The following is a 19,170-nucleotide window of genomic DNA, read 5'->3' as shown; positions in this document are numbered from 1 at the left end:
ACTCAAATGTAGAAAGGCTTTAACAGTGGGAATGCCTGGAGGCATGAGGAAGCACCGAGAGCAGCGGAGGAGAGGACAGAGGGCAAAGCTAGAACAAGGTGGAGCCAGTGAGCAGAAGAGGATGGAAAGAGAGATAGAGGTCATGAGGACATACAGAATCAGGACAAACAATTAGAGATGAAAATTAAAGAAAATGGTGCTGTTTCATTTTAATTTCTTAAATCCTTCAGATTTCCCCCTGTCTGCCTCTCTTCCCTCACACTCCTGCACACCACCCACCTGCCCTCTGTACTCCCCCACAGAAGAGTTCGGATTCTTGGAAGGTGTTGGGTGTCTACAGTGTCACAACTAAACAAAACCATTTGAAAACAAAGTGGGCCCGTGAATGTGCCGGCGCAATCCGACCCCTCTCCCTTTGTGACCGTAGAGAAAAACGGCCTCTCAGAATCAAGGGGATGGAGGGCGGGCAAGGGGAGGCGCACCATTTCAATCCACAGGTTACCCCCTATCCACCCACCCAGACCAGCTTTTGCCGTCTCCTCTCCACCCTGCGTACACCCAACGCTTTTAAGTGCACCCTTCAAAGGTGAACGTGAAACAGAGCTGTCTGTGTGGCAGTACCTCCAAGATCTTTTCCTCTCTTATTTCTTTTTCTTTTAAGCCAATTTCATTTGCTTTTTGCCATTTGTGGATTGTAACAGTTCAACTAGTTTTTGGCAAATGTCACACTATCTCTGGAAATAGAAAATCAACAATGACGGAAAAGAACCCGACACAATGAAAAGTATGAAATCACATCATGTGACTGGTCATTTCTAGGAAAGGATGATGATGATGTTGTGAGTCAATGCATTGGTTTGGTAATATGAGCACTTTGGAGATTTCCACACAAAAGACAGACATAAAAGTGATCACTCATAGCCGTTCAACTAAACAATGTGCGCATTGTAGATCGCATGAATGTTACATTTTCTTTTATGGTGGTAGAAAAGACCAAAAATCTATAAACATGTGTATTCGAACCTACAAGATAACATCACATGGGTGTTTTTGGTGGCAATGACTCACCCGGCACATTAGCCTTCTATGAAGACACCTTATTTTGTTTTTATCTTTATTTTGGCACACAAGGAGATAGACGGGTCATCTATCTTGTTTGTGCTGCTGATTATGGGAAAGTAATGCCCTCAGCTCACGTGTGTGTCACTGTGATGAACTGTCTGTCAATCATAGCCTGAGTTAATTATTTTGTCACCCCACTGGGTGTGAGTGTGTGTCAGGAACTCTGACCTGGGGACCTGGGGTTGAATCACAAACACACACACACACACACACATTCTTCCCCCGAGAGAGCAGAGGAGAAGTCCACCCATGTCCTTGCAGAAATTGTCTATTGGCCACGTGACTAATCACTCAGCCAACCAGAATGAGCCTCAAATGTGTGTCTAGCAAATATATGACATGATTTCTCGACACATAGCTTGGGTTTCCCCTGTACAATATTAAAACAAAACTGATTATAAGTCTTTTAAACACCTACTTCACTTACATGCAAGTCAAGTAGATGTTTCCTTTAAAAAGATTTGTTCTGTATAGAAATAATCTGTAATCAGGCAAATTGAGGGTTGGAATGATGAGTGGTGATCCCAGAGGTGGAAATGTCAACATACAAACTGACATATTATTATTAGTATTTGTATTTTTATGCATATTATTTTTCTAAATAAGACATTTTAGGAGCTACATTTTACACAATGTAATCTACTTTTCTCTGTGAAATCGTAACTCACTACTGAGTGCATCCACCATTTGAAATGATTTTAAAACTGCATGTGTTTACTCTTTTAACAGATTGAACTGGTGCTCTATATCTTCATTTATGCATATATCTTTTTTCAATCATAGATAGCTACACATAGTCTAAATAAAATAGCGAATATTTTGATTAGTTTTTTGAGAAAAGTACATTATCCTTTTTTTCTGAACAGGAAAAGCAACCGTATTGTTACCAAAACAAATTAGGGAATGTAATAGTTGTTGTTTTTGACTACATTTTTTCAGGACCTTTTCACCTTTGCAGGACCTCTGATAAAGCAATCAAACACTAAGAACATGACTTTTTTTAAACCTTTCTGTGGGACCTATTGAGGCAGAGAGCAAAAAAAACGTATATATCTTGGTGCATAATTAAATTACCTTATGTTTCTTATCAACAAATGAAATTGGCAACATTAATAAAACATGAGATTGTCCTGAATATCACATTTTCTTATTGGACAACTTGGTTATTCACAACTTTTGTGCAAAGATCCAAATTCAGAGATCATTTATTGGCAGTACATGCATGTAGAGCTGAAGAAAATGTGCACGATTACGCATAGCTTTCTTCCATATTCCTCTAATGTCCTTCATTGTATTTTATTTTTACTCACCAGAGTTCAAAGACAAGCATTTCTTTCCTGCACAATGGAGTCACAGTTCTGCTGTCTGAAAAAAAAAAACCCATTCATTGTGCACTGACCCCACTGGCCACAATCAGTGATCGAAGCCACGAAATAAGCATCAAAATGATCAGACTTAAACAGATCTTCGTAGTGTGATCCAATAGATGCTGCATCTGTGAATAAACAATAACAGAAAACTCCTATTTTTAATGACATCTAAAAGCCAAAACCCTGCACTTCATGTTCCCGCAGGAGACAAATAAAAGCTTGTACAATAACCAGCACCTACATGTGTCTCGCTCCATAAACTCCACCACACACCGTGAGCCAAATTGATGGAGAGTAAACCAAGAATGAAAATTAAAACACTGTCACCTTGTTTTTGAAGATGAAAGACGGCGAGTAAAAGAAATGTGAGCGGGGGCTCATTGGATTAGCAACCGACACAATCGCATCTGTGCAGATTTGCCTCTGTGCTGTAAATGTGATTGTGGGCAATAACATGTCGATTAAGGGGCCACGGCTGGACTATTGGAGGCTTTATGTGAGACTGCAGAGGAGGCGATTGGATTAGAGAGGGCTGGAGTGAGAAGTCCTTTGGGAGAGAGAGAGCGAATACTGATGAGAAGGTCCAGAAGTAACTGATCCACAAGTAACACTTTTCTCTTCACCTCATGTGGCGTCACGTTTGTTTCATAGAGCAAACATCGAGAGCAAAATGACTTTATGAGACCACCCAGTTCCACAATGTGCCAGCTTTCCTTAATGATGGAAAGTAATCTTCACCATGTCCAATGCAAAAGATGTTAATCCAGGAACACACCAGTTAATTTACTCTTACCAGTAACAAATGTCACTCAGGTTACATCCATTTCTTTCACACATTCACTTCTGTAGCTTGTGTCTCTATGGTCAAGCGCAACAAAGCAACTCAACTTTAAAATATTACCACAATAAATGGTTTAATTTATCTAATAATCAAATCCAATATAATCTCATCTTCAGATTTAAAGGGGTCATATTTTACATTTTTTCAACAATGCCACATGGATCTCATTAGTCCAAAAATGTTGTATTTAAAGTTTATTGCCCCAAATCCAGTTTTTCCTTGATTTTCATCCATTTGAATATTGAATCATATGAGCTGCATTTAGAATCTGCTGTGTCTGTGAGCGGGACTGGCTCCGCCCACACACACCCATCTTGGGAAGAGAAGGAAATACTTCCTATCATGGTGCCATGTGCCAGAGGAGAGCAGCCTAATTCTGGGAGGGTCAAAAAGAGGGCTTTCCTTGATTGGGATTGGCTAAACCCCCGATGACAATTTATAGGGTTTGATTTCTGATTTGCTCTGGGAAAGGCTCTATATAAATAAACTATTCTATTCTATTCTTCTAAGTAAGGTGATTTGTAAAGTATCCAAATTATCACATTGGACATTGTAGAGTAAGTCTAAGCACCAGTATATATATATATATATATATATATATATATATATATATATATATATATATATATATATATATATATATATATATACACTTTTGTATACACTTTTTCTATCATGTTCCAGCATATCGTTGTTTTGCCACTTTCAAAACGCCTGTAGTTATCTATGTTTTACAAATACTTATAAGTAATTCTGCTCTCAACCTTTTCCGTCTTCTGTCTTCTTGTAAGTAAAACAGGGCTTCTCTGATTTCTGCCTTACAAATTGTCTTATCGGTCAGTGAGCCAATTGGGGCGAATGAAAACATGACCTTCTCAGACAGGGTCCCCAGCAGAGAACTCCAGGTACACTGATCAGCACTGATAAAGGCTCAAGGAAGAGGACACCACACAGTCACACAGAGACTTATCTGCAGCTACACTGATCAGTAGTGATAAAGCCATATGAGGATAAGGGAAAGCAGTGGAGTGGCAAACAAGCACCATTAGGGTTATTCTATTCATACTTCGAGTGAGAGAGAGAGACAGAGAGGGAGAGAAAGAGAGATAGTTAAGTGGCTAACAAGGCCCATTAGTACTCCTCAGACTTTCAGAGTGATGGTTGGCAGACAGACTGGATGACTGACTAGCTTGCTGATTGACAGGACTGGAGGAGCTGAAAGGGAAGGGGAGGAATATACAATAATTTCACTGCTGTGCTCAAATATCACAGACCACTGCAAATCACCTCGTTTAGTTTAGCTACATGTGACGAAAAGTAGAAATGAGTGTTTTCCCATTGTAAATGCTCAATACACTGCCTTTGAGGGCTTTACATGATCAGATACACTCACATTGATACGAGTTGCTGTTGCATGAGGAGACTGACAGAAGTCAGGAGGGAGCATGATTTTAGGCTGGTGTGGAATTTTAGAAGTTGATTTGGACATGCAGTGTGGGAGAAATTTAATTGTAAGCATATTTTGTGCCAGAGTCATTTACAACAGTGGTGTACAACTCATTTAAATGTGGGGGCCTCATACAAGTCAATGTGATCTCCAGTGGGCCAGACAAGGAAAATGAATATATACTAACAAAGAGACAACAACTTTCCGTGTTTCCTTTTCTTTTAGTGAAGAAGTGAAGAAGAATGTGCATAACATGACACGCAAAGTTCAAACTTTTAAAGTGACACAAGTCAAATTTCAGCATTGTATCACTTTCAAATATGCCTCTCGTGTAAAATAATGACATTTTTATAAAGTATGTCCACCATATTTTCTCTCCTACTTCTGTTGCAGCTGAAAAAGTAACTGTATTGTGTTTTTCCCATTTTTTGTTTGTTTGTTTGTAAACACATTGTTTTGTCTGTCTATATGGGCTGGGAATCCTTGATCATAAAGCAGTAATCAACATAGCCACAACTACACCAAGACAAAAAACTCAAGCAAAGTTTGAACTTTTTCCTCAAGTATTCTTTTTTTCTTTTTGCCAACACTTTCTGTGTGTAAAGCCAAGTGCAAAACTTTTCATCTAAAGACTGTCTGAAAATGTGTTCTGTTAACAATCCATTTGCATCTCCTTCAGTCCGACAGCAGGCCTTTCACTCTGTCCGCCATTGTGGCCATTTGGAAGTATATCTCAATCTGTGCCATTCAAACTACTTGGGTTGAAGCATAACTGGATCTTAATTTGTCTGTTTGGTTTATGAGGTAATAACAGCATCAAAGCTGATGAAGAATGGGAAGGCTGTTGGCCCAGATGGAATACCAGTCCACACTTTAAGGGAGACAGCCGTAGGCTCTCTGACTCGACAGCTAAACTCAATAGAAATTGTAAAGATCCCAGAGGACGTGGACTGATTTCCATCTTCAAGAACAAGGGGACTTTCCAGAGCTTTAGTGCTGACACAAAAACCAAAATGTTGATCAGTCATCACATGAAGCCCTGGGAAGGAGCAAAGAGGAGCGATAGGATAAGAGGAGAGGTGACATTCTGCGAGATTTTGGTTTTAGATGCAATTTTTTGCTTTGAGAATTCTGATGGAGAAATGTGGCGAAACCCAAAAGAAGGCTTCACTACTCTGTGGATTTGCAGAAAGATGATAGATGGTGGAAGTATGGTCAAAGTATGGTAGCGCATCAGAACATCAGATGCAGTGGAGGATTACATCAAGCCATTTCTCGTGGTGATACATGCTAACGGATCAATCAGAATAGGAGTGTCCATGGACTGTGATATTTGCAGAGGACGTATTTACCTGTAGTGAGGGTAGAAAGCAGGTGGAGGAGAACCTGCAGATGTGGATGTTTGCACTAAAAAGGAAAAGAATACAGGTGAGCAGGTGTGTATGTACAGGAAGAAGGACTGTGGCACAGCCTGTGACAGTGGCAGGAGTTTAAGTACTGGAGTTGAACTGTACAAAATGGACAGTTTGAAAGAGAAAGGGAGTATACAGCCAGGGTGGACTGGAAGGAAATTAGTGTGATGGGTGGTCTGTGATGGAAAGGTCCCAGTAAGGTAGAAGAGGAGTCATCATGGTCAAGCTCTTAAAATATCAACATGAAATTTTAAAAAAGGCATGATAATTTGTTTTTGTTTTTTGTTTTTTGTTTTTGTTTTTTTGGGGGGGGGGGGGGTTGGGGGGGGAGTCAGATGAGGGGAAAACAACAAGAATATATAGAGGCTTTGGTGGGGGTGAGGAGGTGCAGGGAGATGTTGTGCTAAACTTTCAGATCTGTCCTATTGTTCCTCAATAAAAGCGTCAGTGTGCACTGTGGGAGCAAGGAGGACATGGTCTCTCTTCAAGTTGACGAAAATTTGAGAACAAGGACAGAAAGTCCAGTGAAGTTAGAGGGTATCACAACAGCATAAACATGATGGCAAAATATGATAGGCGAGATAAATATTATTAACAAAAAGGGGGGGGGGGGGGTAAAGGTAAGACAAGTTGGGGTGTGTGCACGAGACAAATGTCCCCTCCTCTTTACCTCACGCTTGGCTGCTCCAGGATGGAGAGAGAAGGAGAGAGAAGGGTTGGGGGAAGAATAGAGGGTCACACTAGACAGTGGGGGCTTTGTTGGCAGTTATCAGACTGATGGCAAAGCACTGGACCCGGAGAGAGGATAGACAGTGAATAGAAAGGGATGAAAGTGCATGTGTTTCTATGTGTGCGTGCTGGACTGGGGGTGTGGAGGCCAAAGAAGTAGGAAAGACTAGAGGGATGATGCAAATAGAGATGAGACGAGAAACTGTGAAGAGCAAAAACGGGTGAAAGAGAATGGGGGAGAAGAATGGAAAGCACACTGAGCAAAGTCACAGCACCCTGTAGATCACTTTACCGACCTGAATGCACCTTCAGGAGGGACTGAGCGAGGGAGAAAGAGAGGAAAGCAGGGTGCACAGGGACACCGACAAAGAGCGAGAAGGTCAAGGAGAGGTATATGATATGGAGATAGAGAAAATGGAAAGCAGAGTAAGAAAAGGACAAGAGGAGCTTAAGTAACAGCAGAAAAAGCCCAAAACTCCCTGTGTGTTGTGCAAGTTACTGAAAGTGTGTTCTTTATCACAGCTCAGAGTTAGTTCTTTAAAATATATTGAAGTTACTGAAAATAATAAGTGATTTGGAAAGTTTAAATAGTTGTTGTTGTTTTTTTGTCAGATTAATGATGTGAATAGTTTAATATTGTAGTGCTGCTATGACACATTAACTGAGCTGTCAGCACTGTGTCAACCAATTATTTAATAGTGGTGCATCAACATTATTTTTAAAATGATCATGAAAGATCCACTAATTAAACTGCCTGGTCCATTGAGATGAATGCATATTTCTCAAACAACTCAGGAAAACCCCCCCCTTTTTTTTCATGGAAATGTATTTATGAAATGAGGACAATGAGTTAAACCATCAACATGCAGAAAGCAGCACACAGGTCTTACAAAGGGAAACTAACATTTATGTCAGGCTACAAATACAACATCTCTATTGTTCATACAACTAATGTTTATGAAACTAAGTGCCAAACGTCTTTTCATGTCTCCATCAGGAGGCGTTAATTAATGAAACGCTGCTCCTCCAGTCAATAGGTACTTTGGGTCATGCTCATGCCAACAGCCTGCACAAGAGAGACAGCAGCTCTACAATCGCTTTTAACCAGAACAAAAAAGTTGTGAGTCACAAGCAGGTAACTGGCAGAAGCACTGGTGTTACAGTAATGCATTACTTCATATGGTGTTGTACCCAACCTTGATGATCACATCAATTTTGAAAGTGTTTCTCTAAGCCAGTAGCACCACTGAGTGCGAGTACGTTCCAAGAAACTGAAAGAAAAGTGGTTTGTTTCATGTCTCGGTTGTTGCTCACTTTGTAACTCGTACACATACAGACACACAAGCGCACGGAGTCTGCGGCAGCTCCCAGCTCCCCGCGGTGAGCCTGCTGAGAGGGGTCATGTCAGACATCAACTCCCGTCGCGTCAGCTCTTTTTCTCCCACAATTCAACACAGCTGAGGCTGTCAGCACACTAACCTTCCTTCCCCCCGCTGAAAAAAAATGGCCAGACACAGACCCCTAACATTCATGCAGACAGGAACATATTTATGATGCACACGCATAGGATCCAAAACGCTCACACACTCATTCACGAGCCTGATCAAGCACGCACATTTAGATGCAGCGGCGTTCCCAGAGGGGCCCGACCCCCGACTGGTGTCAACCAGCGGGGGTGCTGACATTCCCATCTCAGTCACCTCAACTTCCCTGCGAGTTTACAAGACTGGAGAGGCCGGGACACACAAACACACACTCCGAGACTCACACAGTCACAGTTGTCACAGCTCGTCTGCCACCAAAAGGAACAGCTTAACGAGTTTTTCATTCTCCTCCTGTCCAGACCCTCTTCTCCACTCTTCAGGCAACTTTATGCATTAATGGAAAACTTTTTTGTTCGGCAGTGTGAGTGCACATTTATATGCATCTCTGTGAAACAGTCAAGGTGAATGGATGTGTTTGCTGTAAAGTTCTCAGTTGATGGAAAGCCAAACTAGCCAGACAAAAACAGTCCAATCTGTTGATATAAAGCTACGACAAGGACCAGTTACTATACTTTAATACAGAAATGTAACAAGCAATAATATGAAGTATTTATGGGGCAAGTGACCACGTTTGATAACTTCAGCTTCTCTTGTGCCTTTCAAAGGAATAACTACGTGATGGCCATTAAATAATGCAATGATTTAATTATATTAAGCATCTGTAAGTCATTTCACCTGATTGATGCATTAACTTTACCTCAGCAAAGCATTTATTTGGGCAAATAATGTATCATATAGAAGACATAGATGACAGAGCCAATCTATTATGGAAGTTCAATGTGAAGATGTTTTCACTTTGAGGCTTTTCAGGTTAGAAAAAGAGAAATATGATAACAAACTTTTCTCCATGTGTAAATGACACATAAAGGTGTTTAAAATTACTATTGGTCTACTGTTCTTTGATAACACTATGGGGTGTGTTATTCTAATGAGTGCTCCATAAAGGGTTAAAAGACTGGATCTATGATCATCCTACAATGGCACTGTATTAGTGCTACTTCGGGAAGATTTTATTAATTCAACCATCTACAAATCAAGAATAAATGTTGAAAATTACATTTTCAGGAGAACATAGTCCAATTGTGAGGAATGTGAAGTTCTAAAACACAGGCTCATGTGGATGATAGGCCAAAAACAGCTTGTTTAGGTGAACTGATTTCCTGGTGTGGACGGCCCCGAAAGTGTATAGAAATTGAATTATTCATAAAAACAGTAGATATCTTTGTTAGGGGTCTATTGTTCAGCATTGTTCTCCTGCCTGCATGCATCAACTGACCATTCATTGTATGTATAAACGCAACACCTTAAAATTTACTCACAGTTTTCTTCTGCTGCTACAAACTCCCCATTCATTCTATAATTGACCCTTCACATATGACAATGTGTTGATACTCACCTCAGACATCAGGCTTCAGAGGAGTGGTATCATCTTGCTTGTGTTCAGCACACAATTGAAAATCCAGCTTTGGATAGAATGGGAATGCTTTCACTGTACTATGGCAGCCATTGGAGATGGCAGTAATTTAGACCACTTGCTGCTGTCAAATTGAACATGATCCAATATTTTTCATGCAATGGTCACCTCAAATATGTTATCATGTTAATAATTGACATTTTAAACTTCTTTGGAATTTGATTTGGCTTTTCATTTTTCTTGAGCAGTTCCAGTGACCAGGTTTTTGACAATAGAACGTCTCATTGCTTTTGAGGAATGCGGTGCTGCACTGTAAGTACAGTTAATAGAAACTGTGCACGTTGACTTGAATTGCTTTGTACCCGAACATGCTGATATCATTAAATGCTCCAGACTCTCCAGGTGTCAGGGAACTTATCAAACACATATTTGACTCCCTTTGTGCTGCTTTTGTTTAGTCATCACTCATGTAAGAGCTCGCTGTCTCTCTGAGAAACAGCAGCGGGGGAGAATTCCCATGTTGCTGGACGTGATGCCACAGAGCAGCCGAGACAACGCACCAATCACAGAGAGACAATGACTGATCCTCCTGGCTGACTTACACAACATCAGTCAAACAGAGCTTTGTTAGCCCTGCATTCCTCTGCATTGTCCTCCTGTGTGCAGTCCTCCATCAAACATTAATTGTATCTACATCATAAACGGGACACCTTCAATTTCTTTACATAGTTTTATTCTGCTGCTGTAAATTCCCTATGTATTCTATAAATTCAACCTCTTTTATGATGGTATATCATTAACATGCACAATCACAACTGAGAGAAAAGGTTTGCTTTTGCTCTAACTTTGGAAATGATTTGTCAGAAATGGCTGCACTTGGGTCTGTCACATTATCGCAGTGTTTTAATTAAAGAGGAGACGTGCAGAAAGACAGCGGGACAAAGACCGATCCCCAGGCTGCCTTACACAACGTTTGCTCAGACAGTGCTTCACTGGCACTGCATGTGTTTGTATTGTCCTCCTGTCTGAAATAGTTCCAGTCCAGAGATGCCAATTATGTCTTCCTCATTTAGACAAATCATATCATCACTTATATGATTCATTTTCCAGTGTAGATCCACCTTACAAGTTTATTTAATGGCCAGAACAATGGTAAATATAACTATTACACGATAGTACCAGTATAGTATTAGAGCTATATCTCGGTACAGAAACATATGAAGACAATGCTTTTCTTTAACGTATTTCAAAAGTAATGTTCAAATTGAGGGAATATTGTTTCCAGAATGACTTTGGAAAAACATTTTGAAAAGTAAAAAATATATGCTGGCAATTCTCTTTTTCAACAATGTTAAGATGTTTATTTTAAATCAAATTGGTGAATCTTGGCTCCTTTATTTCATAGAAAAACCTGCCTTGGTAAAAGGCTCTTTGTCTTGCTCCTTCCTTCTTTTTTGATGGGTGCCACTGACTCTTTCATCCTGGCTGTTATAAGTTGCCATAACTTTCAAACTGCAAGTAAAACTAAGATATTTTCTCTTCCAACCAGCTGCTATTTGTGAGGAGACCATTTTAAGTTATGTACAAGTGAAGTTCAACATATGACATGCCATTTGTACTCATGATAAACATTTGGTATTAAAAATCCTGAACAAATGTTTATGATTTGCATCACCAACATTAAGGTTTGGTTGTCTGTTTAGTACTCTGTTACATACTGTACTTCACTAGCAACAGCAGACTAAGAAGAGGTGGAGGACTGCCATACTTAAAATATCCATGGGAGTGATTACAGCAGGTAATATTTGGATAAAATTACAATATTTTGGGGGGTAATATCATTTGTACTAGATACTTCAAGGCCTCAACATGTAAGAAGTCAAAATTGCACCAAACTGGTAGAAATTTGAGTTCAAACCAAAAGCACATCCAATACGTTTTGATGGCCAAATGCAAAAGACTGTTGAGCCGAGCTGCAGTCTCTCAAACTGAATGAAAATGTGGTGGCTGCACTACATGAATGCCTGCCAATCTGTCTGATTACAATTATTTCTCTCTGCATTGACCACGTCAGCCTTACATTTATTTCCATGTTCCAAAGTCAGACTGGGCCTTTCTTTATGGAGGTGCTGGTGTGTGTGTGTGTGTGTGTGTGTGTGTGTGTGTGTGTGTGTGTGTGTGTGTGTGTGTGTGTGTGTGTGTGTGTGTGTGTGTGTGTGTGTGTGTGTGTGTGTGTGTGTGTGTGTGTGTGTGTGTATGCGTCTCTATGCATTTCTTAAGGGAGGAGAGGGGGTTACATCCCAGACGTGTTCCCATGGTAACAAGGTGCTCCCTGCCGCCGTCGGGTCTCGGCCAAGTTGGGCGCCGTGGTGACTGGATGGTGACAGACTTTGTGACGAGTCCACTGGGACATCACGGATGGGTCAACCTTAAAAAACGCACACAGACACGCATGCAATGCAGGCACTTGCCCGTGCACTTGACACAGGCACTAAATCTTTCACAATTCACAAACTGTGAACACATAATCAACACGTTAGATATGCAGGAACAAGCTTCTTGCGGGGTGCATGCTAACATCTTCCAAATGAATGTCGCTGATAGTTCACTCACATTCAGCATTGAAACGGGTATGTGAGTGTACTTTTGTGTCAGAGGATTCTCTTGTGTACTTGCAGTTTATGTGACTTGTTATGACAGTGAGAATTTGTTTACCAGAGCAGCAGTACATCATGTCACCTGCTTCACTTTTTCAGTCGGAATGATTCCATACTTTGATCTCAGATGCTGCCTCCAGCCAAAACATCCATTAAGACATCCATTAAGACTCATCAAATTTTGTTGACGCTATCACTCTGGATGTGTGTGAGTGCACATGTCTATGACTTTGCTCAGCACTGGAACAAGCCAGTGATTTATAAATGTGTTGTTATATACACACCTTACTCTACACAGGCAGCCATCTATAGAGCAGACAAACACACACACACACACAAGCGTGACTAAACTATTTGAACAAAAATGAAAAACAATATCTATACTAATACAGATGTAGTACACACACACACACACACACACACACACACACACACACACACACACACACACACACACACACACACACACACACACACACACACACACACACACACACACACACACACACACACACACACACACACACACACTTGACCAGGAGACAGGAGAAGCGAGGAGCCACAGTTTGAGCTTCCTACTGTGAGAGGTCATGACCCCTATCAGACTCTGTGTCAGTCTGCCTATTGTGCCCTGGGTAAAGCACAAACACAGACACACACAAGCATGCACACACACACACACACACACACACACACACACACACACACACACACACGCACACACACACACACACACACACACACACACACACACACACACACACACACACGCATACACAAAGCTATAACTCACATGGTCTCCATGACAATGGCTAGGCGACAGTAAGGCGGCAGGATGGCGCTGTACTGGCTGCTGAGGTGTTCTGATGAGACGAACATAGTGGATTCACTGTACACAAGCGACAACTTGCAGGTATAGTCTCCAATATGTGATTAAACATACACACGCACGCACACACACACTTCTATTTTTATTTAGTCTTTACACCAAATGATCTACTTTGCTTATTATAAAATCATTGATACTGAGCAGGCTCACTAATTAATTTTAATATTGAAATCCTTCAATCTGCATTTTTGTGTACGGTTTAGAATTAAAACACAACAAATAATGGCTTCATATTCACAGTCTTTCAAAATAAACTTTACTGTTTGTTTAATAAATATGATTTGCACATGTACCTGAATTGATACAGGTAAATATACATTAAAATGCCAGGGATTACTTTTTTTAGAGAGACTAGACAAACTAGTACTTTTACTTGTAGCTGTTGAGTAAAACATTTCCTATGTGTAGTCCATGTCTGTCTATTTCTCTTAGTTTTACAATAGGATTCATGTTTGTATTTGCACGTGGTGTACATTACCGGTAATGTAATTTTGGCAATTTGCATTATAGAAACAATCATGGCACTGTTTAAGAGTAAATACAATCCTGTTTTCCACACAACACAGGTGCAACAAACAGGAGTGAGAACAACCTGCAATCCTATGGTTGGACTGAGTGCCTTGCATGGCTCTCTGGGGACTGCTCAAGTGGTGAAAAAGTGCTATACCGGTACTGTATAAAACCATTTACAGATGTGATTCATGCCAGACCTTAGCAAAGCCCAAGCACATAAGTGTGTGCGAGGTACTGCAGTATCTAACAATAACATTGGCCATCAACACCAAGTGAGGATTAGACACAAGGGGTACAATTGGAAACGTGTAGTGGACACAAGGGGTCAGAATGAGATCATACAGCTGTAACTCTGCCTAATAACTAACTTTCAAATTTTTCTTGATCTCCGTCATTGTCACAAAGGCTCTTGAAACATGTATCTGTTTCAACACGGGTTATTACCCAAAGTACTGTAAAAAACCAACAACGATATTATATATTTTTATTGCCTCATAATGGGAAGCAGAGGAATGTCTCCAAAAACATTTCCATGAGGACAATAAAGCCTCAAGCATCATCATTTAGATGTATAATTTAAAAACGATACAGTAGAGAAAAGGGAATCTTATACCACGACGACTGAATATGTTGAAACGTCTTTATTCAATACTTTTCCATGTAAACTTCTCTCACAGTTTATACCACATCAGTAAGTGAGGACTTGCTGCTCCCTTCTGGCCAATGGATGCATGGCTGCTCTTCACTAAGCAAACGTGTTACCTTTCGACAAGAGATGAATAACAGATATAACAGACCAAAATAAGTTATTGTGTGCATTCATCCTTGTTTTTGAGAAGATTTTCAACTACTTTGTTCCATAATATGATCCTAACATGCATTATCTTGCACTGTGGATATTTAATAATCATAAAAAGAACAAAGTGAGAGAAAGTTCACTACAATTGTGGAGGCTAATGATCTTGTTTATTACTGCATGTCCAAACGTGAGTTCATAGAAAGGCTCCAAAAGGGCTGCTGAGCCCAAATTTGCTGGACTTTCTTGGCTTGATAGTTTTTAATTCTAATTTTAAAAAGAATCATAATAATAGTTTCTTGACCTATTAGACCTAGTTTATTCAACTTCTGCTTGATGTGGAGAACGATGAAATGATTGAAGTGAAAGCATTCAGCTCAAAGTGCCCATTAGCTGACAAATTTAATATTTTAATATATAATTTTCTGTCTAAACAAGCATTAGGCCTATAGCCCACATGCAAAAATATTACTTTTTACAAGCAAAGGACATACATTTTGTGAAAGAACTTACCAGACCAACACAAGCGTCTGTCCTTCACAGACAGAGTAATTAATGTTTCCTGAAAAAAAAAAGACTGTTACATCATTACAAACAGAATAGTCAGAAGAAAACCCACACGTGTAAATATCGGAAAGTCTAAAATCCAAAGGGAAACACTGATGATGCAAGGATTTTCTCATTGTGAGGCGAGAGTGCCAGTCATTGAACCAGTATTCAGCCTCCACACGCGTATGTCTTAAAGACATCAAAGAAAATATCTGACTGGGCCAGTTTTCTCGAAAGGACATTAACAGAACTTTGACAAAGATCAGAGCTGTGTATTCACAAAACAGACCAACAATTTACCATTTAAAATTACTTTCAAATAGACTTTCTAACATTGTTTTTATTCTTGTAATTTGTAATTCAAAGACTTGACATAGGGACCAAAAATCTTTATTTTACCAAAATATAACCTTTGTATGTTCAAATCTTTAAAAAAAAAAAACCCACAATTAAAACAGGTTACTTTTTTGATATAATTCAACAGTACTTTTTACTTTCAATAATATATTATCTTGTTTTGTGTTTAAAATACTGGTATTCAAATCATTGTGAAGTTAAGTGCAATGGGTAAACACTGCATTTACGTAAGTCATAATCCAAACATGCAGCGTAGCTCTAAATTTAATCTGATTCTTTACATCTGCTTTTCCTGACAGGGACGGGCAGAGTCAGAAAATCTTCGGCGAGAGTCACTTCAATGCCACAGTCCTGTAGAGCGTCTTCCGCCTGCCTCTTGAGCTCCGAAACATTGTCCTCGTCTCCGTCTTTCTGCTGCGAGGAGGGCTTGTAGCGCTGGCTGAAGTGGTACAGCACCAGCCTCCTCACGCCACACGTCCGAGCCACCGCCGCCGCCATCTGCGGCGTGCTGTGCCCGTGTTCCACCGCCTTCTCTCTGTGCTCGTCCGCGAGGGTCGCCTCGTGAACCAGGACGTCGGCTCCGCCGCACAACCCCATCGTTGCCTCGCTGGGCGCCGAGCTGCAGTCCCCGAAAACACACACTTTCCTGCCGGGAATGGCTTCTTCCAGAACGTCGCTGGGCTGCACCACGTGCCCGCTTTCAAGAGTTACGGGCTCCCCAGCTTTGAGACGCCCATAGAAAGGCCCCGGCTTCATGCCTGAGGTACATAAAACAACATCAGTCAATAGAATCCACAACAATAATCTAAAGGATAACAGAAATACGATTAAATCATGTGTACTTAATTTAATGAAGGAAAAAAATTTAAATGAAACAATCTTCCAATGCCACATATCCACAACCCACACACATTTAAAAGATATTTAAGCTGTGGAGTAAGTTCTTTCAGTTAGTGATAAGTGAAATGAATAATGTGCACATTTTTGAGTTTGTCTCATAACATCTTTTTTCACATTTCCCTAAATTATTATAAAAAAAAATTTGAGATCCTAAAACATAGAGGTTTTTTTTTTTACCGAGTTCCTTTAGCAGTTCGGTTTTCAGTCTCCCGGGTCGTTCATGCTCTTCAACGCAAAAACCAAAGGAAGGCACGCGGTGAAACAACCTGAAGGCTTTGACAACAAATTTCTTATCTTCAAAGAGGAGATACGAGTCCGTGGAGACGTCGAGTGAGATCGTCCGGCCTGGCTGCTCCTGAGGATGGAGCGGACCGCACTCTGTGGTCATCTAAAGACAGAGAGAGAAGCATACATACAAAGATATCCAAACATCTTCAGACACTTTCGCTGATGTATTCATTTTAGCCATTGAAGTTGAAGTTCTAATGCATGTTAGCTAGACATGTATTAATAAAATATTCATATTTCAAGCAGAGATGATTTTGAGATAGTGTATTCACAAATAAATGAAGCGTACATGTTGTCACTGTGACTTTAACCATAAACCAGAAAGATTTTCTTTCCCTTTCCCCAAAAGGTCGGGTATTAAAATGTCTTATGACTACTTCACGTCAGCGCCGTTGCATTTAGTCATATATTGTACCTTTACAACTAACCGACGATACTCACCTCCAAGCTGAGGCGTCCCTCGGCTGGACTCTGGTCATGTGTCGGCTCCAGTTCGTGCACTACAGCAACGCACATGGTATATTTTAAGAGTCCAGTTCAATGCAGTTCGAAGAGCTCAATAAACCCCCAAATGTGCAATTTAATACACACAATATCCACAAACAATAACTACTGTTAGAATGTTGAAGCTAATATAGAATTATTGCAAGTCAAGATCTAGTAAATGGGCAACAAATAAATAGATTGATTGGATAAATGAATGCATAAGTAGGCAATAGAAACTAGAGCTAGAACTCACACAGTTACTCCATATTATATGTCTAGTGGGGAGCTTGACATAGAATTCAGGAGATAAAATGAGGTCACAGCTACCAAAAGAGAATTTAAGTGCCTCCTCTGTCCTCCAATTATATACTAGCACATCTTAATAATGTTATTAAGGCTGCTTTTGTCTTTCAGTAAAGTTGAAAAAAAGTAAATGAAGGTTGAATTAAACTGGAACCATAAAGGTTAAAAAAAACAAAAAACTGTAATAACTACAAAACAGCAAAACCTTTTGCTTGAGCGTCAGATTGAGGTATCCTGAAGGTGGAGCGTGAAGAGCTAACTATGCATTATCCCTCTGTATATCAAGTTTGATTCAGAGCTGGTGCTGTGCATTTAGAACCTGCCTGCATAAGGGAAGAGCAGCTGGGATCCTGTGAGGCCGAGTGTGGTCCTGACGAAGTGACGGAGGCCCCGGGGCCCATAGATGTCCACGCAGTTCAGAGTCTGTTGCACCTCAGGGTTGGAGTTGAGGCTCACAGTGCAAAGGAGACCGGGCAACCCAAACAGATGATCTCCATGCAGATGTGAGATGAACACCTTAGTGATTCGACCTGCGAAGAAAACAGAACACATTTAGAAATTTAGCAACAACGAAGTAGCGTTTTTAATCCATTGGTGGTTGTTTTTGTTTTCAAATTGGGAATCCACTCGTGCTACGCATAATTATAACAGGTATTCTTCAAAGCTGTCGTTATATCCCTCTTCAGACTGAAGTACATATCGATGCTACTGCGACTTACGTTGTGTGTGTCATCCAGGAAATGTGTTGAACTTGTGATATTTAAGGGATTTAAAGAATAAAAAGTTGACCACATTTGGGCACCCCCGCAGGCAACAATAAAACAATAGAGCGAAACGCATCTTACAGTCTTTACATGAACAAATTTCATCAGCTTCAATCTGCACTGTGTGCTGTGTGTGGTAGAAGCGGGATCACCGGCTCGGATGGGGCTCTTCATCAGCTGGGTCTGGGTTCCCTCTCCGCAGTCGAACAGCCAGCACTCCCCCTCCGTCCGCAGCACCAGAGCCGAGGCGCCGCGGTGAGGAGACGGGTAAGCCGAGCCGGTCCCCAGGAAGGTGATGTCCATAGACATCGTCCCAGCGACACAGTGAGAAATGTAGGAAGGAAATCTACAGCGAGAATCCACAGCGAGACAAGCCGGTCATGCTTCCGCTCCACTGGCGCATACTGATGACGTCATATTTAACTTTCGCCATAGTAAAGCCTCTCCGGCTCTGATTGGCTGCTTTATAATTGACAAGTTTTAATCACTCCTTATCAATACATTTTAAACTAAAGCGTTCGAGGCAATCAGTGTCAAATTGGATTACACAGTCAGAGAAGGGTGGGTAACATTACAATGTGGATATCATAAAATTGTAAAATTATTATTCTAAATACCCCAAGTACATTGCCTTGGATTTTATTGAGTACACGAATGACATTTCAATCACATAAGAAAAAGTAAATCCTCTGGACAGTGGGTCTAGCCCATCCCCATTTGCTTTATTAATAGATCATCAAAATAAAATGCAACAGATCATTTAATTCCCATCAGATCTACAAACCCAGT

The 19,170-nt window shown here is 40.5% G+C and overlaps 1 protein-coding gene across 1 annotated transcript; it reads right to left on the bottom strand.

The window, feature by feature from the left end:
* Nucleotides 1-14,898: 14,898 nt before the first annotated feature.
* elac1 (elaC ribonuclease Z 1) lies at nt 14,899-18,690 on the bottom strand (the record flags this gene model as incomplete). The annotated part of the gene is made up of 5 exons (XM_080500120.1): nt 14,899-16,398; nt 16,718-16,928; nt 17,270-17,328; nt 17,941-18,147; nt 18,534-18,690. The coding sequence occupies 5 exons, from the start codon at nt 18,688-18,690 to the stop codon at nt 15,905-15,907; spliced, it is 1,128 nt and encodes a 375-aa protein (XP_080356246.1). The 3' UTR covers nt 14,899-15,904.
* Nucleotides 18,691-19,170: the final 480 nt, after the last annotated feature.

The sequence above is a fragment of the Blennius ocellaris genome (genome assembly GCF_963422515.1).
Source record: "Blennius ocellaris genome assembly, chromosome: 7".
NCBI lineage: Eukaryota > Metazoa > Chordata > Actinopteri > Blenniiformes > Blenniidae > Blennius > Blennius ocellaris.
This window is presented reverse-complemented; position numbering and strand designations above follow the sequence as displayed.